Source organism: Chlorocebus sabaeus, chromosome 8 (assembly GCF_047675955.1).
Source record: "Chlorocebus sabaeus isolate Y175 chromosome 8, mChlSab1.0.hap1, whole genome shotgun sequence".
NCBI lineage: Eukaryota > Metazoa > Chordata > Mammalia > Primates > Cercopithecidae > Chlorocebus > Chlorocebus sabaeus.
This window is the reverse complement of record NC_132911.1, coordinates 56,740,703-56,768,623: the sequence shown is the minus strand read 5'-3', so window position 1 is coordinate 56,768,623 and position 27,921 is coordinate 56,740,703. Positions and strand designations below refer to the sequence as shown.

Genomic DNA, 27,921 nt, shown 5'->3' with positions numbered 1-27,921 from the left:
GGGGGACGACCCGGTGGCCCCAGGCACCGCCTCCCGTTCCCGCCCCGCGCCCCGCAGCGCTTAGGCTTCGGCACACTGGGGGCCGAGTCCCAGTGCAGCTCCAGCCGACCCCCGGGACTAGACAAGGGCAGGCACGCGTGAGGACTGCGGCCGGCCGCGTAGCCGCGCTCTGGTCCCGCTGGCCATTTCTTGGGCTGCGCACCCTCCGGAACTGCGTCAGGATCCTCCACGAGCCTCCCACTCTCTTCTGCCCGCTTGCGAACATGTGGCCTCTCAAACCCTGCGCCCCGCTGTCCACACTCCTCCTGCTGGCGCTGGCTTTGTCCCCGCCCGGAGCCCACGGGAGGCCGCGGGGGCGCAGGGGAGCGCACGTCACGAATGAGGAGCCCAAGCCGTTACTTTTCCTCCCCGCGGCCGGGGCCGGCCGGACTCCCAGCGGCTCCCGGAGCGCAGGTAGGATATCCCCGTCCCGCCCCATCCTTTGCTCTGCGACTGGGGCTCCGTGGATTCCCCTAGGAGCTGGGCGAGGCACTCGCTTTGGGAAGCTTGAGATTAGTACAGCAGAGAACAGAGCATCTCTGCAGATTCCCAGCTCTCAGAAAGAGGTCGTAAGCGTATTAGATTTACCACGGTTGAGAGTTAAGTAAAGAAATCCAGTTGGCAATGGGACCAGCCTTCTATGTCCCCTCCCAGGTGTGGGAGGCCTTTTTGGAAATAAACTGGTAAAGCAGCCCAAAGATATGAGTTTCAGTCCCACCGGCCTAGGGGTGGTGGACAGGTTAGGACCCTGTCAGCACCTCATTTCTGGGTCTTCCAGGGTTTTGAGAATTAACTAAGATTGCTGTCCGTAGACACCTGACGGTGCCAGGAATGCCCAGTTCCCTTCCCCTTTACGCTGGCCACAGCGAGTGGCTGAGGATGCGCCAATTTCAGCAGGCGGCAGCTTATGTTACTGGAACCTTTCCTAGATCATTTTAGAAGGGCCCAAGACGCAGCCGGCTGCTCCCAAATCGACTTTGGACAAGTCAGGTTCCTGCTACTTAGATGCCCAAGGGGAGTGGAAGGAATGAGAGAGGAAAAAGTCACGCTCTAGAGGGTCGTGAGACTCCCACAGGCAGAGAAGAGGTCTTGTGAATGCAGGGAAAACGGAAAAGGCCCTGGAAAAGGAGGTCCGAGGGGGCGGCCGGGCATTTGGGGCAGCGCTGAAGGGAGGAGGGCAGGACACGCAGGGAAGGAAGATGGGGACAGAAGCGAGAAGCTCCTCACACGTTTCTGTTCACACCCAGCAACAGTAAAGCAACGTGAAGCTGGCCGCGAGGCTGGGACAGAAGGGCCCCTCTGCAGGGACATTTGGTGGCCTCCACCAGGCTTGGGAAGAGGAGAGGGCCTAGGGTGGTCTGGGGACGCCCGGCAGCTAGTGGCTGGCCCTGGGAGCACAGCTCCTGATCCCTTCTCCTCAGGCTTCGTGGCTAAGAAAGCAAACAATGGCTTCTTAGTATCATTTTTTCCACAGTACTTGTGATATAAATATATACTTATTCTCTCCACAAACTTTCTTCGAGTTCCTGTCCGTCACCATGCAGAGGGCAGAGGCCACCCAGAGGAGCAGACAGCAGTGTCTGCGCTCTCCTGCACACTTGGGTGTGGAGGGAGGGGCTGGTGCACACCTGCACTGAGTGAGCAGGGTGTCCTGCCCTGGGGAGGGGATGGAGAAGGTGGGAAGCTGAGGTGGGCTGCCCAGCTGGTGTGTGGACAACCTGGGCAGAGCCTCTCAGTCCAGCCGGCCACTGGGGAGCCCTCAGGAGGGGGAGGGCACAGGGTCTGTGTCCGCAGCACGGCCGTGCAGCAATGGTGCACACGGATCATGCACTTTGACTTAAAATTATTGGTAGCCTGAAATGTTTATCTCAGAGAATAAAATGTGACTTTGGAATGTGAAAGATCTGGGAGAAAGGCTCTCAAAGTACAGAAAATCGAGGGCACACATTCAGACCTGTTTCATTCAACAGATCTTTTCTCTTTGATTCAGACAGTGAAGACTTACTGAAGTGAGTTACAAGGGATAAAACAATATTTTATTTGTTTATTTATTTTGAGATGGAGTTTTGCTCTTGTCACCCAGGCTGGAGTGCAGTGGTGTGATCTCGGCTCACTGCAACCTCTGCCTCCCAGGTTCAAGCCATTCTCCTGCCTCAGCCTCCCAAGTATTACAGGTGCACCACCACGCCCAGCTAATTTTTATTTTTCTTTTTTTTGTAGTTTTAGTAAGGAAGGGATTTCACGATGTTGCGCTAGGCTGGTCTCGAACTCCTGACCTCAGGTGATCTGCCTGCCTCAGCCTCCCAAAGTGCTGGAATTACAGGCGTGAGCCACTGTGTCTGGCCAAAAATATTTTATTAAAAGTTAAAAGTGGCAACCATCTGAAGTTTTAAACAACAATATAGTCAGACAGAAAGTGCCCTGTGGGCACCCTCAAAGACATTGCTTTCTGTGACTGTAGTTGTCTAAGTTTTTGATTGCTATACTACATTCACAAGGGGAGAAAAGGGTGGGTCATAACATCCGTATCTGAGTCTGTGAATGGAGTACTTGCACATGTATCAGGGACAAACAAGGACATGAGAATATAGAGGGCAAGGGCCTATCTGGATGTTCTCAAGGGGCGCACTCAGCAGGTGGCAGGGGTTATCATTCATTCAGGAGGAAAATGTCTCGCAGGTCCGGGAGGTCAAGGACTCTCCTCTCTGTCAGATGTGCCTGGAATGATGGCTCCATATTTCTGTAGTGACGTAATAAGCACCATCGCCCAGACCTAACATACCTGTTCTAGATTCAGCAATCTTTGCTGCCCCTGCAGTTGCGCTGTCTGCCTTTTTCTGTAGGCCTGGCAACTTCCCTAAATGCAGATGTGAGCTGGAGGTGGGGGGATCATTTCCAGGGAGAGGGAGTAGTAACTAGGAAACCTTGAGGCAGGAGGGGCCAGACAGCATGCCATGAGGATTGCGGAGAGTGGGGGACTGGAGGAGATGTGTTAGGTTCCCAGGAACACTCCTGATTCACCGTCCTTGGCCCTCCTTCCTTCTCACAGCCCACTTGTTCGTGCATGTATCTGTCCTGTCATTTAGCCATTTAACCCACAGCTGTGGTCGCTGTGATGGGCAACATTGTTGACAATTGTGCTTGAGGAGCACAATTCAGTTCGTAATTCCTGCCTCCGATGTCTCTCGAATCTGGGTCTTCCTTTTTAGTGTCCTTCCCACCACTCTAGTTCAGACCCTCTTGAGAGCTTTATGGTGACCCTGTACATCATCTCCAATTCTATTGGTGCCCCTGACAGTGTGTCCTGTTGGGATAAGAATTCCCAGTAACCTTCACTCCTGCTCTCTCATTCCTGTTCCCTCCTCCCTTTGTCTTTGGTCACTGCGCCACCAGCAGAATGGCACAAACAAGGGACCAAACCTCAAACTCTGCCAAAGGAAAGAAACATCAGAACACTCACCCACTGAAAGAAAAACAGAGTCAGAAGGCTGAGAACAGGGCCGTGGTGGGAGTAGAGAGGAGGTTCAGAGTTTTTGACAGAGAGAAAATTGGCTTGAGGTGTGAGAGGTAGCAGTGTAAGGGGACTGTTAGCAAGTATTGATGTATATGACGTTTCCTTTGCTACCTCTGCCTTTTCAAGGTATTTCATGTTTACCTTATTTCTACAGGCTTTCTGGGGTCAGATTTGTGTTGTTGTGGTTGCTGTTGTTGTTTTAATATAAAACCTCGCTGACGTGGCGCTTAAGGAGAGCATGTGAAGGAGTTTTGATGAGGTTATGCTGGACAATGGCAAATGAACGTGCTTCATAAGTAGCATGGGGCTGGTCTCTTCCCGGTCATAAATCTGCTGTGAGTTCTCTTGATGTTCCAAGAAGGTCCTAGCTTCCTTGGAAAGAAAGGCAGATATATACATTATATATATATATAGTAGAGACAGGGTTTTGCCATGTTGGCCAGGCTTCTCTTGAACTCCTGACCTCAAGTGATCCACCTGCCTCAGCCTCCCAAAGTGCTGGGATTACAGGAGTGAGCCACTGCATCAGGCCCCATTATGAACATTTTATACTTCTTCTTCTTTTTTTTTTTTTTTGTTTTTGAGATAGTCTTACTCTGGTTGCCCAGGCTGGAGTGAAATGGTTCAATCTCAGCTCACTACAGCCTCGACCTCCCACCTTAGCCTCACAAGTAGCTGGGACTACAGGCATATGCCACCACACCCAGTAATTTTTTGTGTGTTTTTAGTAGAGATGGGTTTTGCTATGTTGCCCAGGCTGGTCTCAAACTCCTGACCTCAAGTGATCTGTAGTCCTTGGCCTTCCAGAGTGCTAGAATTACAGGCGTGAGCTACCACCACAGCCAACATTTTATACTTCTGTTAATATTTTACAATCTGAATATATGAGTCTTCAACTTTGCTTAACTTCTACAGAATCCATAATTACTATTCATCTTATGTATGTGTCTACTCACGCTTGGTAGGCTCTGTTTTCTCTGTAAACATAAGGCAAATTATATAAGCCAACTGTTAAAAAAAAGTCTTATCTTTATTATGCAATAGTTACATGTGAGAAAACAGGAAAACAAAAACACCAAAAAATTGAAACCCCAAAAGGTGATTATTTCTGGCTGATAGTTTTGTAAAGTTTATCGACAGTATCAGATTGGCTATTGATCATTTCCATGAGACAGAAAGCACTGGTTCCAGGCTTGCTGTGGAATTGGGAAGGAGTGGATCTCTGAGTTCCAGGTGCCTTGTCTGCGCCACAGGGAAGACCCCATCATGAGGCTTCTTGTGAAGATGTAACAACAAGGGAGATATGTGGAGCACCTGACCGGGCTCCTGGCCTAGGAGCTGCGGGCGGGCAGCTTCTTACTCTCTAAAAGCACCACCTGGGCATCAGCCATGGTGAACCTGAAAAGATGGATATCATCATGACTGCTTCAGAGCTTGGTTATATTTGTTTATAGGAGATTTTCTATCGCCAGCAGATATGCCTGATGCTAAGAAAGGAAAAACAACAAGTTACCCGTTGGGTTTGGAATACTATCTGTTTGTGTAACTTTTTCTTATAACTATCTTTTGTGATTTCTAACAGATTTGAAAACAAAGTCTCTAATAGATTTAAAAACAAAGTAGGGCAGGGGTCATACTCTGAACTTTAAGTCAAAAGAATAAAAATTAATTACTACATTAAAGAATTACTCATTACTACTGTATTAATTGATGAAATGTTAAAATAGCCACACCTTAAAGAATTATTTAAAGATATAGCAAAAATAAAAGATACTTCACAAGAAAGAAAGCAAATGTAACACATAGGTTAGGTTATGTGGACAATGAGCAATAAACTTGCTTATCTCGTTTGTTGATGAATTAAATTTTGGTTCAGTTGTATTACTGTATCATTCCTGTTGAGAGTTTTATCCATCCAGTCTTCTAAACCCATGTATATTCCATTCTTAGGAAAAATATTTCTTATAAGTGCTTTTTCTGTTTTACTATCTAATCCAATATTTTACATTACTTTGGTAAAATCTTTAACATATGGTAATCAGGTAGTAATTACACATTTCAAAAACATTCACAATAAGGTATTTTGAAATACACTGCAAAACTCTTGCTGTATAAAGAATTTCATTGCCTCATCTAGGAAACAACACGCTATATTTAGAAAAAGTTAGTTTAAAATTGTTATAGAAGATTAGAAGGAGAGATAAAAGCTTTCTTGTAGCCAATTTTTGCATCATTTCCAGTGTATATAAAGTATATATGACTAGATCACCATTCCATGCAGGATCTACCACCATGCTTGTTTTAAAATATACCTGGGAATTGTTTTAATCAGAGATAGTAAGACACAGATGCCTGGAAATGACTATCATGAAGGAAGAAGTTTGTCTTCACATGTCCCTAAAGACAGGAGCACAGCGAACCACACAAGCCCACAGGGGAAGCACCAGGGCGGGTCATGAGGAAGAAGGAACGGGGAAAAAGTGGGCAAGAGGTTGTACTGTGATTTCCCCAGGAAAGCCAAGGCATGGCAGGGTAAGCGGGCTTAGGATTGGCTGGTTTGAGTGATTTCAGTGGGCTCTGGCACCAAGGACTGCCGCTAGTCATCAGGTATCTGGCCCTGGAGTGATTAGGGTGGAGGAATGTTGGCCCAGAGTTAGAGAGCCCAGTAAAAGAAGTGGTGAAGGTGTGGGTTTTGCATTGGCTGCTTTGTAAATGAAAGGTGAGCTTGCACTGTTTGTTTACCTTGTCCTTTAAATTTATATATGAATTATCTGCTGACTATCTCAGCTACAGAATCTCGATCTTGACCCTTTCCTACCTAAACCTGTGTCCTGTCTCTGTGAGTTTACTCTCTCTAGGAATAGCTACCCTGGGAGGGGCATTCTCTCCAGGGTCAGCAAGGCCCCAAGATGTCAAAGCACTGGAAATACAGAAAATAAAAATTCATGGTTAATACAGCTCACAGGGCAAAATCCGATATCCTCTGCCAGCTTCATCTGTGTTCCAGCCCTCCATCGCCTCTTCCTGCCCATGATCCCACCTGGACTCCAGTTGACTCCAGTAGGCATTTGTCGACCTTTATCTTACTTGGCCTGTTGGATGCTTTGCTGCAGTTGACCCGTCTCTTCCTCTTTAAATAATTCCTGATTCCACAGTTATTCTTGCTTTGTTCTCTTCTTCTCTGACCATTCCTTCTTTCTCTCTCCAAACATCTCTTCTTCAGCCTTTAAGTGTTTGTGTACCCCAAGGTTCCATGCTTATCAATGGATTTTCTACAAAATCCATGGAAGATTCCAAAAGGTATCTTCTTCCTTTTTCTTTACCTTGTCCTTTAAATTAGTATATTCATTATCTGCTGAATATCTCAGCTACAGAATCTCAAACTTGACCCTTTTCTACCTAAACCTGTGTTCTGCCTTCAAACCTGCTCTCTGTCCTTTATTTCTGGTCAAAGTAAAGGCAAGTTTTTTATTGTTAGAGATTGTGTTTCTAGGGTGGTTAATTTATTGCTGGATTAACAGCTCTCTGGAGTTTCCCAGTCGCTTAGTTTGTTGATAAGTCTTCTCACTGCCTAATCCAAGAATATTATTAGGGCTAGATCCTGTGTTTTCTGCAAGTACGAATCTACTGTCATTTGGTTGTCGTGCCTAATAACTGATTACACATAAAAATCTTATCACTTTGTGAAATGTGGTACATCTATTTGTTTTTGAAATGTTTTAGCATTTTTTTTTTTTTTTTTTGGTGACAGAGCTTCACTCTTGTTGCCCAGGCTGAAGTGCAATGGTGCGATCTCGGCTCACCACAACCTCCACCTCCCGGGTTCAAGTGATTCCCCTGTCTCAGCGTCCCGAGTAGCTGGGATTACAGGCATGTGCCACCATGCCCAGCTAATTTTTGTATTTTTAGTGGGACAGGGTTTCTCCATGTTGGTCAGGCTGGTTTTGAACTCCTGACCTCAGGTGATCTGCCCACTTTGGCCTCCCAAAGTGCTGGGATTACAGGCATGAACCACTGCACCGGGCCCTGTTTTAGCATTTTTATAAGAATCTTGTTTATCTTTTTAAGTGTCTATGGAAATGATCATTTTAAATCTGGAAGAGGGATTAACTAGATTAAACTAGAAACTGAATAAATCATTTTCATGAGATCAGTCTTTAGATGAAATTGCTAAAATTTAAATTAAACATAAATTGTTCTGTGGTTTACAGCAAGAAAATAGTCTACTTTATAATATGACTTTGTATTTTTTCAAGTTTTCTGGGCTCATTTAATATTCTGTCCTTTTGTGAATATGCAATCTAATGGTAGAATTTTATCATAATATTGCATAATATAAGAGGACTTCAAAAGGACTTTAGAGATTATTTAGCTTGTCTACCTGAATTTACAAAAAAAAAACCCAAGGCGTCTTTGGAGGTCTGGCTGGACACAGAACTTTACTTTTGCTGAGAAAGCAAAGCATGACTGTCCAATCCTAAGAGAGGACATAGGACACGGTTGAGTATAGAGTCTGATTCGATATGACTATGTGTTTTAAGTCAGATCATTTAAAATAAATTTTAGGTAGCTCTTATAATCAGTGAAATGTTACAGATGCTGCATCTTCCAATTTTTTTTTTTTTTAGAAATGGAGTGTCACTCTGTGGGCAGTGGCACGATCAGAGCTCACTGCAGCTTCTAACTCCTGGGCTCAAGGGATCCTTCTGCCTCAGCCTCGCAAGTAGCTTGGACCACAGTCCTGCGCCACCATGCTCAGCTCATTTTAAAAGTTTTTGTAGAGATAGAGTCTCACTATGTTGTACAGGCTGGTCTCGAACTTCTTGCTTCAAGTGATTTTTCCACCTTGGCCTCCCAAAGTGTTGGGATGACATTATGCCCAGCCCCCAAAACATATCCTATTAAGCACCGTAGTCCAATTTTAGAAATAATTTAAACACCAGATGTATAAAAATCAAGGTGCTCACTTACACCATACACATTTTTCCTTGCTCTGTCAGCTTCGAGGGACTAGAAGCAGCCACACTGTAGTCAGCAGGAGCGCACCAAATACCCTGATCTTGGTTTCTAATGCCATTCTCCAGTAAAAGAACCAGGGTTCATTGGGGAAATCCCTAAAACCAAGACTAAGATGGAAAATAATAAGAAATGAGCCTAGAGTATCTGGTAATGCCAGAAAGTTTTAAAAAGTGATAAAAAATACAAAGCAATAAAAATAACAACAGAAACTTACCAATGGCAGAGTCAAAGGAACACAGGAGCCAACTAAAACATTTCGTAATGGCCAGAGCCAGAATCATCTGAGATACAAAATAAAGCAAGTAGTATTAGATTGTAACACAAAATATAAATTATTCATCAGTCATTGCTTGCGTAAATAAATGATTGAGTAAATAAATAACTGGAGGAGAAGAGACAAACCTCTCATGTAGAAGAATTCTAAATAATGCATGTAGATACTATGTCCTCAAAGAAGGGACGCATAACTCCCCTGTCCTCAAGTGTGGGCTGAGCGTAGTGACCTCCTTCTGAGAAGTACAGTGTGGGGCAGGGGGAGGGGAGTGGGGAAGGAGTAGCTTTGCAGTAAGAATCCTGACACACAGGGACTCAGCCAGGAGGTCAAGGTCAACATCAGCAAAAGTAAATTACACTAAAAGTGGGCACTCTTCACAGGATGTGATGAAAATGGCATTTTCCCTTGGTGGTCTTCCTCCCTAAAACCCATAATCTCACTTTAATTACAAGGAAAACATCAGGCAAATCTCAAATGAGGGACATTCTATAACATACCTCACCAAGACTCCTCCAAATGCTCAAAGTTATCAAAACAGGGAAATTTTGAGAGACTCACAGCCAAGAGACGCTTAAGGAGACATAATGACTAAGTGTAATGTGGAATCCTGGGACAAAAAAAGGACATCAAGGAAAAGTGAAGGAAATCTGAAAGGAGTGTGGACTTCAGTGAGTAAGAATGTATCAGTATTGGCTCACTAATTGCAAGAAATGTGCCATACTAATGTAATGTTAATAATAGGAGACACCAGGGCAGGGCATATGGGAATGCTTTGTATTACGTAATTTTTCTGTGCATCTAAAACTGCTCAATAATAAAAGACTTATTTTAAAAATTTTATCTCACTCTTGCAGGTGGTTGACATCTTCCAAAACATTGGGTTTTAGTTTTAGGATGTAAATACTGCCTTTTAAAGCTATCTGTCACAGAGAGAATAATTATAAATAAATAATAATTTATATTTTTCAAAAGCTACTTAGAAAATAAGAAAAAAAATCTAAATTAACACTACTACAAAAACTTTAAGTAATATAAATAACCTGGAGTGAGTGATGTTTTAAAAATATTTCTGGTGGGGCAAAGTGGCTCACACCTGAAATCTCAACTCGTTGGGAGGCTGAGGCAGGAGGATTGCTTAAGCCCAGCAGTTTGAAGCTGCAGTGAGCTATGATTGTACCACTGCACTCCAGCTGTGGTGACAGGGCAAGACTCTGTCTCTAAAAAAAAAAAAATAAAAATACATATTTTCTATTTTCGGAAGTTTTTCAGTCAGGATATTCTTTGTAGGTGGGTCTTTACAACTTGCATTGGCTAAATGGACTAGCTGATTTCTTTCACAGGAGATTGTAATAAAACCTCACATTACAGAATATATTTATTTATGTAAAAGTTATTCCCCATTGAAATTTTGTAAATAAGTCATATTTTTTGATGTCTTGGTTAATTCATTTTTAAAAATTTTGAGCAAATTATTGTGAAAATAATTCTCTTTTATAATGCAAATAATTAATTCCAACTTACTTGTTTAGTGAATTCAGATTTCATACATTAGGAGTCTAATTGTGTTCCCCTTCCCCAAAATACGCTGAGGATCTAGTTCCCCAGTGCCTCAGAGTATGGCCTTATTGGGAAATAGGGTCATTGCAGATGTAATTAGTTATGATGAAGTCATACTGGAGTAGAATTGGCCCCTTTTCAGTATAACTGATGTCTTAGTAAAATGATGGCCATGGGAAGATAGAGAGACACAGGAGAACTCCATGTGACAATGAAGGCAGAGATTGGAGTGGAGCATCGACAAGCCAAGGATCGCCGGCAGCCACCAGAGCTGGAACAGGCAAGGAGGGATCCTTCCCTCAAAACTTCAGAGAAAGCATGGCCCTGCCCACATCTTGATTTCAGACTTCTTGCCTCTAGAACTGTGAGACAGTAAGTCTCTGTTGATATAAGCCGTCCCACTTGTAGAACTTTGTTATGGTGGCCCTAGGAAACAAATACATAGTATATGGTCTTTTCTGAAGGCAGAATCCATCGGTACTTATTCCATATGTAAAGTTTGAGAAAGTGCTGCAACTACTCAACTCTGTCTCTGCAGCTCAAAAGCGCCACACAAACTTATATCAATGGGAGTCTATCCAACATACTGTGTTCCAGTAAAATAAAAGTCTGACTCTGTAAATCTGGGCTTGGTTTGCATTTCTAACATGCTCCCAGAAGATGCTGACACTGCTGGTCTGTAGAATGTAGCAAAAACTTAGAAGATAATCAGCAACCAATTTGAGTTTACTTTTATATCCTCTGCGTAATTTGCAGCCTAAATGGCATGTAGGTCTCATTAAACCACCTGGCTAATGTGTGTGTCAAAAAGAGAGTTACACACATACATCCCTCTATTTAAATATCTTAAACTGTAACAGAAGCAGCGTGATATAAAAACATGTATTTACAAATATTTATACATTTACAAGTATATACTGGTACAGATGTTATGTAACTACATAAAGAAAGAAGAAGGCACCCATTTTATGGCAGTTTATTTTTAAATGCTTTTAATTTAGTATTTTTATGTATTTATTTATTTTTGAGATGGAGTCTCACTCTGTCACCCAGGCTGGAGTACAGTGGTGCGACCTGGGCTCACTGCAACCTCTGCCTCCCTGGTTCAAGCGATTATCCTGCCTCGGCCTCTCAGGTAGCTGGGATTGCATATGCCACCATGCTCGACTAATTTTTGTACTTTTAATAGAGAAGGGATTTCACCACGTTGGCCAGGCTGGTCTCAAACTCCTGACCTCAAGTGATCCACCTGCTTCAGCCTCCCAAAGTGCTGAGATTACAGAAGTGAGCCACCGTGCCTGGCCAATTTAGTATTTTTAAAAAAATATTTCTTAAACATATTTAAAAGTCAGCTTTAATATATTTAAAAGGTTATACTAGAGTCGGCTCTTTTTCAGTACAACTGGTATTGTTAATAAGATGACAACCATGGGAAGATACAGAGACACAGGAGAACTTCATGTGACGATGAAGGCAGAGGTTGAAGTAGCTTTTTCTACTATTATATATTTAATATAGTATAGCTTTTTCTGCTATATATTTAAAAAATTTGAATTTGTCATATTGAAATTAAAATTGAATTTTTCTCCAAAAACAGTTCTCATCTATAATTCTCTCAGTACTGCTGTAATAAAGGTAATCGTTCTTATTTTTGAAATAGGAACTAGTTATACAATGATTAGATTGATTAGTAATGAGATTAGTAGTGTCTTATCTTTAAAATAAATAACTGAAAGAACTGTACAGCAAACATTTTGATTTAAGTACCTAATGTAATGCTAGATTGAAACTTAAAGTAATGTTCCATAGTACCTCACAAAGGACTGAGGATCAATTAACAAGGCTTGTCAACAGTAAGTCATATCAGAACAAATTATCTTTATGGAAGATAGTCAAATTATATGCAGGTAGAAGCAAACAATAAACATTTTCAATTATTTTGTTTTCTGGTCGTACTGCATTTTTTAATTATTTCACTTGACCATGGCTCATTTTAAAACAAGAATATAAAATAAGAGATAAGTATGCCAACATATATATGTACATATGTATGCAAATCTATTTCTTTAAAAGATTTTGTAAACTTACAATTGAGGAGAGCAGCAGATGGCAACTGTTTTAGTAAATAAAAACTAGAAATTTTTACAAATTGGATGAATGAGATAGTCATTTATTCAAATTTTTCCAAGATAATGATCATGCATTACCTAGAGACCTGTTTGATTTTAACCCTCCCAAATAATGTAATCTTTTATATAATCGTAGTTACGTATCACAGAAATGAAGCATACATTTTATTTTATTTTTTAATTGGCAAATAATGGGTACATAGTGATGTTTCAATATCTATAATGCACAGTGATCTGATCAGGGTCATTAGCATATCCATCTCAAACAATTGTCATTTCTTTGTATTGGGAACGTTCAATATCCTCCTTCTAGCTACTTGAAATTGTATAGTGTGTTATGGTTTACTGTAGTCATCCTGCAGTGCTATAGAACACTAGCACTTCTTCCTCCCATCTAGTTGTCATTTGAAGCTTACATTTTATTTTATTTTTTCATCTAGTTGTCATTTGAAGCTTACATTTTATTTTATTTTTTCTTCTTTTTTTTTTTTTTTTGAAATGGAGTCTTACTCTTGTCGCCCAGGCTGGAGTGTGCAATCTCCGCTCACTGCGACCTCTGCCTCCCAGGTTCAAGTGATTCCCCTGCCTCAGCCTCCTGAGTAGCTGGGATTACAGGCGTGTGCCACCGTGCCTGGCTAATTTTTTTGTATTTTTAATGGAGACGAGGTTTCCCCATGTTGACCAGGCTGGTCTCGAACTCCTGACCTCAGGCGATCTGTCCATCTCGGCTTCCCAAAGTGCCGAGATTACAGGCATAAGCCACCACATCCAGCCTGAAGTTACATTTCAGACTTGTGCTGTCCAACACCACATCCACGAGCTATGAGGCTACTGAGCACTTGTCATGTGGCTGGTCCAAACTGAGATGTGCTGAATGTGCAAAATACACCCTGGATTTTGAAAACTTAGTGCAAAAAAAGTAAAATATCTCATTAGTAATTAATATTGTTGATAACAAGTTGAAATGGTAACACTTTGGCTATACTCGGTTAAAATAAATTATTATTTTTTAAATTTTAATTCTAATTTTAACTTTAGAAATGAGGTCTCACTATGTTGCCTGGGCTGGTCTCAAACTCCTGGGCCCAAGCAACCCTCCAGCTTCATCCTCCCAAAGTCCTGGGATGACAGGTGTGAGCTGCTGTGACTGGCCAAATGATTAAATTAATTCACTCATTTCTTTTTACTATTTAAATGTGGCTACTAAACATTTAGAATTACATGTGTGGCTCCCATTTATCTCATCGTAGATGCTGCTCTCTTAGAACGTTTTCCATCTGAGAGAAATCAACTAGTTTTGTTGTTTAGGGGGAGTTTTCCTTTTATTTAGTTTTTAAAATTTATTTATTTACTTATTTTGAGATCAAGTCTTGCTCTGTCACCCAGGCTGGACTGCAGTGGTGTGATCTTGGCTCACTGCAACCTCCACCTCCCAGGTTCAAGTGATTCTCCTGCTTCAGCCTTCTGAGTAGCTGGGATTACTGGCACACACTACCGTGCCTGGCTAATTTTTTTGTATTTTTAATGGAGATGGGGTTTCGCTGTGTTGGTCAGGCTGGTCTCGAACTCCTGACCTCAGGTGATCCACCTGCCTCAACCTCCCAAAGTGTTGGAATTATGGGCGTGAACCACTATGCTTGGCCTAGGGTAATTTTCTTACATTCAGTTGTTTATTTAATATTTTGTGGATCAAAACTATTGGGTACATCTAGTCACTGAATGCAAATTCATTTTCAATTAGTTTTTATTGAAGAATTAGTACAGATTTATGTTCAAAAAAGTTAAAAGTAATAAAAAGGGTGTGCATGGAAAAGTATCTCTTCTCTCCATCCCCAGAATTCTGCTCCCTGGCACCTCCCACCATTTTAGTTTGTTTTTATACAAATAGGAGTGTGCTGCAGAGCAGGGATTGGCAAACTTTCTTTAGAAAGGGCCACATAGTCAATATTTTGGGCTTTGTGAGTGTTAGAAACAGATAATTGGTGCTGCAAAGAAAAGCGTGGAGACAAAGGATCTCTCAGCAAGGCAATCTTTACTATCTACAGAAAGGATGCCTCTCGCAGATGGAACAATGGTGAGAGCACACCTGCACAAAGGAAAAGCAGACATATTTATCCCTTACGCATTTGGGTCGTCCTTACTGCTGTGTCCTGCATCCATTGGCTGGAGCTGGACCTCACAGTCTTAAACTGATACCCGGTGTGCTAATAACCTAAAAACTTCCCTAAATAGCTAAGTTCAAGGGAGAATAAAGAAGAAAAGGAAGTTGCTTACAAAAGGTTTAAGGAAGCAATAACATTTCCAAACAAGGAAGGGGCATAAGCTATGAGCTAAGACTTGCCTGGGCCTGTCCAGGCATGCAAGCCAAAGCAACTAACTGGGCTAAAGTGTAAGAACTAGTAGGTGATAAGACGCTTTGGAGTAAGGAGCTATTATTCCTAGTGTCTATTATTTTATTTTTAAACCAAGAGGAGCTTTGAAGAGGAACTTTTCTGCTCTGTACAGTGAGCCATACTATCTCTGCAGCAACTACTCAGTTCTGCCCTTGTAGTGAAAAAGCAGCCACTGGCGACCCCTAAACAAATGGATGTGGGCATGTTGCAGCAGAGTTTTATTCACAAACACAGGTGCAGGCTGGATCTGCCTCAGGAGCTGTTGTTTGCTAGCCCCTGCATAGGCCAGTGCTAGTCAATACAGTTATAGTCACGTGCCACAAAAGGACGTTTCTGTCATCTACAGACTGCATATACCATGGTGGTCCTTAGATTATAATACTGTATTTTTACTGTTCCTTTTCTATGTGTAGATATGTTTAGATTCACAGATACTCACTATGGTGTTACAGCTGCTCACAGTATTCAGCACAATAGGTTTTGTAGCCTAGGAGCAATAGCCTGAGTGTGCAGGAGGCTCTCCCACCAAGGTTTATGTAAGTGCACTCTATGATGCTCCCACAATGAAGGAATCACCTAATGATGCATTTCTCCAAACGTATTCCCATCATTAAACAGCACATGACTGTAAACCTTTTAACTTATCTCTCTGCATCTATTCTTTGCCCTCTGTACTGTAAGCCAAAAAGTATCTGAGACTTGTAGTGAGCTGAGATCGCGCCACTGCACTCCAGCCTGGGCAACAGAGCGAGACTCCGTCTCAAAAAAAAAAAAAAAAAAAAGTATCTGAGATAGGTCTCAATCAATCTAGAAAGTTTATTTTGTCAAGGTTAAGGATGCACCCATGACACAACCTCAGGAGGTCCTGCTGACATGTGCTCAAGGTGATTGGGGTACAGCTTGCTTTTATACATTTTAGGGAGACATGAGACATCAGTCAGTATGTAGAAGATGTACATTGGTTGGGCTCAGTAAGGCAAGACAAGTTTAAGGGGGATGGGGGAGGTGAAACGGGTTTGAGGGGAAAGGGGTATGTGCAGGGAGGGAGGTGGGTGGGGGGGTTCCAGGTCAGAAGTAGATAAGGGACAAAAGTTTGCATTCTTTTGAGTCCTTGATCAGCCTTCCACTGAATAAACAGTTTAGTGTGGCTCGGTGAATCTGCAGTTTTACATAAACAATAGGGCAGAGGAAACAATCATATGTATTTGTCTCAGGTGAGCCTCAGAGGGATGACTTCGAGTTCTCTCTATCCTCCATCCACAAAGAATTTTCTTGTGGACAGATCATGAGGGAGGTATGTGGCTTTTTATCTTTGTAACTATCTTATTTAGGAATTAATGGGAGGCAGGTTTGCCTGACATAGTTCCCAGCTTGACTTTTCCCTTGGCTTAGTGATTTTGGGGTCCTGAGATTTATTTTCCTTTCACAATACTTAGGCATAATTGTTTTTTATTATTAAAAATAGTTGATGCTGGGCTCAGTGGCTCATGTCTCTAATTCCAACACTTTGGGAGGCTGAGGTAGGAGGACTGCTTGAGCCCAGGTGTTGGAGGCTGCAGTGAGTCATGATTGCACCATTGCACTCCAGCCTGGGCAACAAAGCAAGACTCTGTCTCAAAAAAACGAAGTTTGCTTATTAAAAAATGTTTAAATGGTGTATATAATTTTATTTATTTTTATTGTATGTCTTTAGAGTGCACAGCATAATGTATTGATATATGTATACAGAGTGCAGTGGTTACTGTGGTCAAGCAAATCACATCCATCATCTCACAGTTACCCTTTTTTTTTGATGGTGAGAACTCCTGAACTCTGCTCACTCAACCATTGTTCCACATACAACACATCATTACTCCCTGCAGTCCTCGTCTAGACTTGCTCATCCTACCCATCTGCAGCTTTGAATCCTTTGACCAATTCTCCCCATTCCCTCCCTCCCTCAATGATCTTTTGAAAATGTAGCTTAACCTTGCCTTTCCTTTGCCTAAAGCCCTTTGACTTCTCATCACCTACAGAATTAAGCACAAAGTTTGTGTACAACTTGACTCTAAAGCCCACCTGTGCCTGCGGTCTTGTGTCACCCACCTCTTCTTCAGCAGCTCTAGACATTTCTCCCAATACTTAAACAGGCTGCAATCCTCCCCATTCCCATCTCTTCTTACCTTCTTATCTCTGGCTTGTTACTTCAGGTGTGGACTTAAACACCACTTTTCTGTTTCAGTTAAATCAATCTGTTGTACATTCTTGTATTCCTATATGATGTTTGTGCTTTGAAGTTAAAATTCAAGTGTATTGAAATTGTGGTTTTCTTGGTGGGCTGTACTGAGTGCAAGAAGGCACTGATGTTTCCATTTGAGCAGTAGCAGCCCTCTCGGCTTCCTATTCCTTGAACACGTGCCAGGTGCCTCTGCCAGCAAAGCCGGGTTGTACAGGGGGACAAGACCACATCCTTTTCCTCAGGAAGCCATAATTGCGGGGAAGACAGACACGCACGGTGCCCTGTCATGCTAACCAGAATGTGACATCTTATAAAATGTGTTATGGGGCGGAGATGAGGAGGGTAATTTACTTAAAATATGCAATTTTCTACACACCTGAGTGTCGTCCTTGTCACAGGGTCTAGAGATTAAAATGATACTCTAAAATGCTTTCAGAAATAGAATTATTTATGAAGTCTTTGAGCACGCCTTAGCCACAGTAGGTGCTTCTGCTGTACTCAGCTCTCATTCATTTTTCAGAATGCACCACTGTAACTACCTGGCCCAAATATTGACACCACAGAAGCCAATTTGCTATTTTTGCTTTCTGAGAAGTACAGGGGAAAAGACCTATGTTTGAGTGGAGCATTATCGGAGAGAAGAGGAAAGGTTTATGTGATGAAGTACTTTCATTTTACTGCTGCTTTGTTTTCCTGGATTAGTTTTAATTGTTTGTAAAGTGCAGGTGTTCATTGTCAAATGGGAGGGGAGCTCCGATCTCTCTGCATTCCTGCTGCACCCACACAATCACTCCCTGAGCCAGGCCCTGAACTCGCAGAAGGCTCCCCCAAGCTGGGGAGCTCCCGGCACAGGAAAGGGGTTCTGATGTCCCTCAGGAGCTCATGGCATGTAAGGAACAGTTAGAGTTACTGCGTCTGCATTTTCCAAGCCTCAGTCACCACTGCCTTGTCCTGGCGAAGTCACACTCATCACCGTGGTGGCTCAGACTCTCCTAGAGAGGGATGACAAACGTTCACTTCCCTATTATATTCTTACAATGTTGTAAGTTTAAATGTATACCTACCAACAAACCTTGAGGCTCCACTATTTTACTAAAGTTTAAGTTTTCCTTTCCTTTGAAAGTGTTGCACGTGCTCCCAGTTGTTTGTATAAATTGCATTTTCTGGATGGTGTAGTTTTAGTGAGTACAAGGTAAAGCCTGAGATACACTTTTATTTTTAAATTTTATTATATATTAAGTGCAAAGCCTTCCAAGTGGGAGAGATCATGACCTATAGTACATTTCAGTTTGTTTGTTCTGGCTACTGGGGAGAAAGATGATTATGGGCAGTAGAGGAGGGGTTAGGAGGCCACTGCCAAGGCATGGTCACAAAAGGACGATGGCTTGGGCCAGACTCATGTTGAGGGAAGGAGAAAGAAGTGAGTGGGTCTGGAATAATTTGTTGGAGGTGGAATACATAAAACTAACTCATGGGTTGGGTGTAGTGGTGAGGGAAAAAGGAAGTCAAGCATAACTTCTTGAGCTGGGGCCTGATCAAGAGCAATGCCACTTCAGTCAGTCTTCAGTGGACTGAGGAACATGGGGACAAACAGGTCTGGGCAGAGGAAAAGGAGACCTTCCATTGCGACTGTGCACTTTTGAGAGGGCTGTAAGGTACCCTTCATGCCGTAGAGCAAGCGGTGAGGTAGGTGTACTGGAGTTTTGGAGCCCAGGAAATGGTCAGGGCTGGAGATATCTGTTTGGACTCAGCTAAATAAACTGTCACGAATTCATGTGTTTAGTGCCTTATTAAGTATTTAGCATATTAAGGATTTTTTTTTTTTTTTTTTTTTTTGAGACGGAGTCTTGCTCTGTCACCCAGGCTGGAGTGCAGTGGCCGGATCTCAGCTCACTGCAAGCTCCGCCTCCCGGGTTTACGCCATTCTCCTGCCTCAGCCTTCCGGGTAGCTGGGACTACAGGCGCCCGACACCTCGCCGGGCTAGTTTTTTGTATATTTTAGTAGAGACGGGGTTTCACCGTGTTAGCCAGGATGGTCTTGATCTCCTGACCTCGTGATCTGCCCGTCTCGGCCTCCCGAAGTATTAAGGATATTTTTAAATGGGAGAAATGCATTCAAGAAATTCTGAAGGTTTTTTTTCTTTTTCAGAAATATTCCCAAGAGATTCTAACTTAAAAGACAAATTCATAAAGCATTTCACAGGTAAGTACAAAATTTATCAATGATTCCATTAACTAAATAAAAAGAATGTGTGCAGGTTACTATGTCAGGCACTAGGGATATGAAAATAAATGTCTGTAAGTGACTCATGGTCCAGTTGGGGAGATGGACGGATGCTACTAACTTGTGTTAACTGTAATGTAAACCAGCCCTTAATAAGTAATAGAAGTATGAACCACTTTTTAAGGACACACAGGAAGCGAATAATGTGACCAAGAACTACCAAGAAAGGCTTGTAGTAGACACAGTATTTAAGGTGGGCTTTAAGGGATGAATAAGGCTTTCTCGTGGTGAGAGAGACCTTCTGTTCAGAAGGAGTGCATTGAGTAAGCCATGAAGGCACAGGGTGTGGTTTAGGCAAGGACAGGTATGCATGGACTGTGGGTGGGCTTAGGTATGTGGGACGTATGTGGCCCTGGTCAAATATATGGCTGGAAAGGTAGCTTGGAGTCACGTTGTGGATAATCTTAAACGGCATGCTGGGGAATTCAGACTATGTTCCCCAGTCGGTGGGAGGTAGGGAGAGAGGGGGCAATAGAAATGTTTTGAACGGGGAGGGACAGACTTTCATATACTACATCTTTTAAAAATATATTTGTTTATTAATTATTATTATTATTTTCTGAGACAGAGTTTCGCTCTTGTTGCCCAGGCTGGTGTGCAGTGGCATGATCTCGGCTCACTGCAACCTCCGCCTCCCGGGTTCAAGCAATTCTCCTGCCTCAGCCTCCCAAATAGCTGGGATTACAGGCATGCACCACCACGCCCGGCTACTTTTTTGTATTTTTAGTAGAGATGGGGTTTCACCATGTTGGTCAGGCTGGTCTCAAACTCCTGGCCTAAGTGATCTGCCTGCTTCAGCCTCCAAGTGTGAGCCACCACGCCAGGCCAAAAATTTTTTATTTTTGAGGCAGGGTCTGGTTCCATCACTCAGGTTGGAGTTCAGTGGTGAGATCATGGCTCACTGCAGCCTTGAACAAATAGGCTCAAGGGATCCTCCCACCTCAGCCTCCGAAGTAGCTGGGACTACTATGCCATCACACCCAGCTAATTTTTTATTTTCTTTAGAGATGGGGTCTCACTATGTTGCCCAGGTTCGTCTTGAACTCCTAGCTCAAGTGATCCTCCTGCCTTGGCCTCCCAAAGCATTGGGATTATAGTTGTGAGCCACTGCACCAGGCCCACCTGCCACATCGTGAGCACAGATAAATACTGTCCCATGACACTGTTTTGTTCTTCATATCGACTTTGTGAATCATTTGCACATCGTCCTGTGCCCCAATTTCTAGCAAATCACTGAATTATTGTGGACAGTACACCCCCATATTTACTATTGGCATTACCTCTCTGTTCCCAGTCATCCCAGCTACTTTTTTTTTCTTTTACACCTCAGGCCTGTGATGTGGGAAAGATGTGGTTTGCCCACTTAGTCAAGTCCAAGGGCCCTACCTGTTTATTAACGGAAAGGATGGTCCTGAGGATCAAGTGGAGATGCACCTGCAGGGCACAGGGATGTGTGGGGATGTTGAGCCTTTTGAGGCAGCCGTTAGCGACATGACTGGACCCCACGAGAAGCAGACACCAGAGGGACGGAGGGATGAACATTTTTTTGTTGTTGTTGTTCTGTGTGTATTTTTTTTTTTTTTTTAAGAGATAGGGTCTTACTCTGTTGCTCAGGCTGGAGTGCAGTGGTGCAGTCATAGCTCACTGTAGCCTCCAACTCCTGGGCTCAAGGATCCTCCTGCCTCAGCCTCTAGAGTAACTGAACTGGGACTACAGGTGTGTGCTGCCATGCCTGGCTAATTTTTTATTTTTATTTTTTGCAGAGACAGGGTCTCACTATGGTGCTTAGGCTGTTCTTGAACTCCTGAGCTCAAGTGATCCTCCTGCCTTGGCCTCCCAAAGTGCTGGGATTGCAGACGTGAGCCACTACTCCCCATCCGGGATGAAAGTCTTGATGGGCCCTACCTTGGATTTAAAGGGAGAGACAAAGGACTTCTCAAGGCCCTGCCCATTCCATTTTACAATTATCCTAGACACTAATACGACACAAATTACTATAATTAGAAAATGGAATAAATGTCTTGGCATGTAAACATTAATTGCTTTAGATAAAAACAGAAAGTAGAAACCAAAGATACTTATTTTTTGTACTTGTCATGCACTCAATTTGCTCTCTACAGTCTTTTTATTATCTGTCCAGAACTTTTTTCTTTTAATTTTTCTACATAGTTGTACTACATGTGAAGATTCCATTATGTGAGATGTTGAGAATGTGGAATGAATTTAGATTATTTTTCATAGACCACAACTCTACCTCCCACAGAGCCTGGGTGGGGGAAGAGCTCTCAGGCATGTTCTTTTAAGGGCATGGAAGTATGTAAAGTGCTGTTATATTGTATCCACCCATAAAGTGCTAGGAAATTTGTTTGGAAAACATGCCTATGTTTATAATAAGCATTCTTTTCCTGTGCTCTAGGGCCAGTCACATTTTCACCAGAATGCAGCAAACATTTCCACCGACTCTATTACAATACCAGGGAGTGCTCAACACCAGCTTGTAAGTAACATGGGTGGGTTTTTAAAAAAAAAATTATCCAACAATAAATGTGTGTAATTTTAAACTTCAAATGTCTGTGGATGGGAAGAAGTAGACTAACCATTGACATTCTATTTATAACACTGATTTATAACACTGACAGTACCTAAGGTTTGTGTGTACTGTTGCTGTAAGGAATGAAACCACATTCTAATTGGGAATCTATTCAAATCTGATAATAGCCAGATTTCCTTAAAGACCAAAGTGTTTGTTAGGATTTAAACATTTTATCATGATTCAAATTCTTTGGCATAAATAGGGTGCTGTCTCAAATAAATGAAAAAAAATGAGATGACTGTGAACTCTAAGTAAAAATTTTTTCCTAAGTTATTTTAAAGTAAATATTTTTTATATCACATCATTTATATAATGATGCTGGATTTTTCTGAGTAATGATAGCATGTAAAGGTTGCTATAATGAATTCTTTTGGATACTTTAGTTACTGAAGTTAATAATAATTCTAAACATAATATTTAAGCACTGTCATTTAAAGTGCCAAAATTATGACTGTGTGTGGTAACTCCGTTTGCTGTTTCTAAATTCCTTTCTAAGCCTCAACTTTCCTTTTAAAGAACATGAATTCTAAGCATTTTGTTTCTTTTTAACTAGATTGCTCATCTTGAGGAGTATTGACTTTTACTCAGCATGTTAAGTTGATTTGTTATAATGTTTTTCAAAAACAACTTGTGTTTAGGCCAGGTGGGATGGCTCACGACTGTAATCCCAGCACTTTAGGAGGTCAAGGCAGGCAGATCGCTTAAGCTCAGGTGTTGGAGACCAGCCTTGGCAACATGGTGAAACCCTGTCTCTACCAAAAATACAAAAGTTAGCCAATCTTACAATCTGGCTTCAAAATAAAAATAAATAAATAAATAAATTAATAAGTAAAAATTCCAAAATAAAATAAAATAAAACAACTTGTGTTAAATGGCTAGAGAAAGTCAATCACATTGGATTACAGGCAGAATGACTAATGGTAGCCAAGCATGGTGGAGAAACCACATGCTTTGGCATAAAGCTTTTGACTAGTTATGGGGTGATTAATTAACATTCTGAGGCTCTTGTCTCACCTCTAAAGTGAATATAGGAATAGCACCTTCAAGATCGTGTTATTAAAAGAATTGATGAGAAAATCCATTTTCACCACTTGACATAGTAGCTATTTATTAAATTGTAGTTATTGTTATATGAATTAGTGACAACAATAACAGGATTTCCCCAACATTTCTAGTAACTCTATACATAATTTATCTTTAAATGTTTTTCCTAGATTACAAAAGATGTGCTAGATTGTTAACAAGATTAGCAGTGAGTCCACTGTGCTCCCAGACCTAGCAAACCTACCCTGTGAGTATATATTTATTTTTCTTATCCTGTTTAATAGTCTAACTTTATTTTTTAACATTTTTTCCTTTTCTTTTTAGTTGACACATGATTGTACGTATTTATGGGGTACGGTGTGACATTTTGATACTTAACCAAAATGTGATACTAATTTAAAATTTAATTTAACTAATATAACAACACTTTACATACTTCCATGCCCTTAAAAGAATGTGCCTGAGAGCTCTTCCCCCTACCCAAGCTCTGTGGGAGGTAGAGTCGTGGTCTATGAAAAATAATCTAAATTAAATTTAAATTTTAATCTAAAATTTAATACTAATAAATGTTTGATATGCCTCAAACATTTATTATTTTTTATACTGTGAGCATTCAAAACCTTCTTTTGCAGCTTTACAAAAATATACAATAAATTACGGTTAACCAGATTCACCCTACAGTGCTGCAGAGCCCCAGAACCCTCATGTCTAGCTGTAGTTTGTATTCACTAACCAACCGCTCCCCAGCTGTGCCTCCCACTCCTCTTTAGCCTTTTTTTTTTCTTTCTTTCTTTTTTTTTTTTTTCTGAGACAGAGTCTCGCTCTGTCTCCAAGCTGGAGTGCAGTAGTACAATCTCTACAATTTCCGCCTCCCAGGTCCAAGCGATTCTCCTGCCTCAGCCTCCCAAGTAGCTGGGACTACAGGCACGTGCCACCATGCCTGGCTACTTTTTGTATTTTTAGTGGAGACGGGGTTTTATCATGTTGGCCAAGCTGGTCTCAAACTCCTGACCTCAAGTGATCCGCCGGCCTCAACCTCCCAAACTGCTGGGATTACAAGCATAAGCCACCATTCCTGGCCCTCTTTATCTTCTAATACCCAACTTTCTGCTCTCTACTTCTATGAGCTTAATTATTTTTAGCTCCCTTATATGAGTGAGAATATTTATCTTTCTGTGCCTGACTTACTTCACTTACCATAATGTCCTCCAGCTTCATCCATGCCACCTTGAATGGTAGCTTTTCATTCTTTTTATAGCTGAATAATATTCCTTTGTGTATATACACAACATTTTCTTTATCCATTCATCCACTGATGGACATTTAGATTGATTGCCTGTCTTGGCTATTGTGACTAGTACTGCAGTTAATATAGAGATGCAGGAATCCCTTTGATATACTGATTTCTTTCCTTTGGATAAATACCCAGTAGTGGGATTTTTGGGGTTATATGGTGGTTCCATTTTTAGTTTTGTTTTTGAGAAACTTCCACACCGTTGTTCATAATGGCTGTACTAATTTACATTCTCACCAACAGTGTATAAAGGTTCCTTTTTCTCTGCTCCTCACTAGCATTTGTTTTTGTCTTTTTGACAATAGCCATTCTAACTGGCGTGAGATAATATCTCATCATGGTTATGATTTGCATTTCCCTGATGATTAGTGATATTTAGCATTTTTTTCATATATTTGTTAGACTTTTGTATGTCTTCTTTTGAGAAATGTCTGTTCAGATACTTTGCCCTCTTTTAAATCAGATTATCTGGGTTTTGCTGTTTAATTGTTTGTGTATTCTGGATATTAGTCCCTTGTCAGCTGGATAGTTTGCAAATCTTTTCTCCCATTCTACATGTTGTCTCTTCACTCTGTTAATAGCCTAATCTTCTTAAGAAAATGTTTGAATAATGTCAGAAGCCAGGAAGCCTATTTTAGCAATACCTGTGAACTTAATCTATGGATTTTTCACTAAATGTTAAAACTTGGTCCAAATGAAAAGACCGTTTTAATGAATTAGTTTAAAATATCCTCAGCAGTGATTGAATTAAAATAGTTTTTTGACAACCTTACCAGCCTTGAGAGATTTCCAAAAATCTTTCAGCATTTAGTGTTGTTTCATGATTGTGCAGAAACATTACGCAGATAGACATTAGATGAACAAAAGTACTTATACAGTTCTATTTTTTAACTGTCCAAAATATATAATAAAAATGAAGACAGGTCTTAAAACTTTGGTACAGTTTTGGTACTCTAAGTAGGAAACAGAGAGAAGATATTGTAATAATAAGAGAAAAAGCAAAGAATAAAAAAGATGATGAACATGTAATTATTTCTTGCTCTAGCCTATTACTTTACAAGAGTGAAATGGTAAACCAGAATTTTCATTCTGGCTAATTTATGGTAGGAGCCCTTGGGCAATAAAGTATTTGTACGATCCTAAATAAATTGAATGTAAATTGTAACATTTATTTTAAAAAGTAGACTCTATACAAAATACTGAAAGATACTTATTTCTTTGCAAATATTTCTCTAATCAGTAGTTCTTTCGCAGTGTAGTACCAAGTCAACTTTTTTTGGGTCAGCATTTCAGTACCATGGACAAGTCCTTTTAAGGCAACTGGTTCCTCAGTTGTGAAGGTGGGAGTGAAAGTCATAAGAGGATGGCTGGGCACCGTCGCTTACACCTGTAATCCCAGCACTTTGGGACGCTGACGCGGGTGGATCACTTCAAGTCAGGAGTTCGAGACCAGCTTAACCAACATCGTGAAACCCTGTCTTTACTAAAAATACAAAAATTAGCCGTGTGGTGGTGCGTGCCTGTAGTCTCAGCTACTCGGGAGGCTGAGGCAGGAGAATTGCTTGAACCCAGGAGGTGGAGATTACAGTGAGCTGAGATCATGGCACTGCATTCCAGGCTTGGCGACAGAGCAAGACTCCGTCAAAAAAAAAAAAAAAGTCATAGAGGACTTGTAGTCTAAAATTAATCATGAATATCTTGAACTGGCCAGTGTAACTCGGTATCAATATCATAAATAACTGCATGAGGATTTACTTAAACTATCTCACAGTTTTGTTGTGACAATTACTGAGACAATCCTGACCTATTATTGTTGCTATACTTAGTCTTACTTTAAAATTGATTATTACACATTAATGATAATAATTAGAACTGTTAGTTCTGCATATCTACAGTTGCTAAATTGAAAAAAAAATTTTTTAGATTAAGAAAATAAACTAGATTATTGTAGTGGCAGGATACTTAATTCAATTACTCTCAACCTACCTGTTTCAAAGCTTTTTTCTTTCTTTCTTTTCTTTCCTTTTTTTTTTTTTGTTTTTTTTTGTGAGACAAGGTCTTACTCTGTTGCCCAGGTTGGAGTTCAGTGACTTGATCATAGTTTGGTGTAGCCTCAACCTCTCAGGCTCCAGTGATCCTCCCATTTTAGCCTCTCAAGTAGCTGGGACTACAGGCTCATGCTACCATGCTCATCTAATTTTTTTTTTTTTTTTGGTGGCAACAGAGTCCCACTGTGTTGCCTAGGCTGGTCTCAAGCTCTTGGGCTCAAGTGATCCTCGATCTTGGCTGCCCAAAGTGTTGGAATTACAGACATGAGCCACCGTGCCTGGTTTCAACTCTTTTGAACAACACAAAACATAAATCAAGATAATTCACTTGGTTATTGAAATGGCCTAAACCAAGTTATATTTATCTCTTTCTTCGTTTTTAATATATTCCATGTAAATGAGTAAATTTACCTAAAGTCCCGAAACAACACAATACTGGAAAAGTTTTCCCAAACAAGTGCTGTATTATAATTTAAGATAATGTACACAAATTTACATTCTCCTGGGCTAGATCATAGAAGACAGAGCTGATAAACATGACTTTTGAAAATTATAGATTTTAGAGACTTAGTGATTTTTCTCTATGAGTTATCTGTTTCGAATTATTTATTTAATAAGGTTTGCAATCAATATTACAGATTAATAAATGTTAGGGATATTTAATGAGTTGTTCACAAGGTGTCAAATTCTTTTCTGTTTTGGTATGTCTAGATATCATAAATCTTTAAGGGAAAAGTCAATATTTAAAGTCTCTAAAAGTACTGATCAACCTTCCTGCCCCTCTGCACACGAATTAGTCTGCATTCTCAGGATTAGACTGTAAATTAGGAGTCCACAGATTCTTTAAGCAAAATAAAATAAACTATTGAAACTGTACATGTTTATAAGTATTCTAAAAACCAGGTCATAAATGATATGGTTCTTCTTTTCCCCCCATAGGCATTTCCTAAGAATGTACATCTAATGTGAAGAAAAAGTGCCTCAAATCATGCAAAATGTAAAAAAAAGATGAAATTTATAATTTTATGGATATGAAGATGAGTAAAATAAGAGACTTCCCAGAAATAACTGGTAGCTGTGTCCTGTCACAGAATGGAGTCTTTCTTGCTTTATCTTTTTGTGTATACAGTAATTTATAATTTTGTAAAACAGAGTTTGAATCACATATTGAAAATTAGATATTAAAAATTGTGTGATTGTATTTTATTTTTACTAGATATATTATTTTCTTTACAATCTAATTAAACATATAATTGTGTAAATTATATCTGAGAGTACCAGTGAGAAATAATGATTTTTTTGTATATGACTGTTAGTAATATATTTGTCAAATCATCATGTACCAAGTTAAATTTTATAATTCTTATTTAATATTTAAATACATTTATTTAGAACTTGTTGTCTTCACTTGCATTAATTTGAAATGTGAATTTTATTAAAGCTGAAATGTGAAAAAATGTGTTGTTTCCTTTGAATTAAAGATGTTTGCAATAGAGGTTATGCTTTTGAAGTGTG

The 27,921-nt window shown here is 40.8% G+C and overlaps 1 protein-coding gene across 2 annotated transcripts; it reads left to right on the top strand.

The window, feature by feature from the left end:
- On the top strand, window positions 1-27,899 carry ALKAL1 (ALK and LTK ligand 1). Of its 2 annotated transcripts, XM_008000618.3 has the most exons (5): window positions 1-453; window positions 19,293-19,346; window positions 21,844-21,924; window positions 23,235-23,311; window positions 27,346-27,899. In XM_008000618.3, the coding sequence occupies exons 1-4, from the start codon at window positions 264-266 to the stop codon at window positions 23,297-23,299; spliced, it is 390 nt and encodes a 129-aa protein (XP_007998809.2). In that variant the 5' UTR covers window positions 1-263; the 3' UTR covers window positions 23,300-23,311; window positions 27,346-27,899. The 2 variants fall into 2 exon arrangements, with proteins under 2 accessions (XP_007998809.2, XP_037856436.1); XM_038000508.2 differs by lacking the exon at window positions 23,235-23,311 and having other exon boundaries at window positions 144-453.
- Window positions 27,900-27,921: the final 22 nt, after the last annotated feature.

What these genes read in the sequence shown, in the direction of transcription:
- ALKAL1 (XM_008000618.3), top strand. Translation starts at nt 264, where the DNA reads ATGTGGCCTCTCAAACCCTGCGCCCCGCTGTCCACACTCCTCCTGCTG. An exon ending in ATTCATAAAGCATTTCACAG is followed by an intron (nt 19,347 to 21,843) that starts GTAAGTACAAAA and finishes CCTGTGCTCTAG; the next exon opens with GGCCAGTCACATTTTCACCA. An exon ending in GGAGTGCTCAACACCAGCTT is followed by an intron (nt 21,925 to 23,234) that starts GTAAGTAACATG and finishes TGTTTTTCCTAG; the next exon opens with ATTACAAAAGATGTGCTAGA.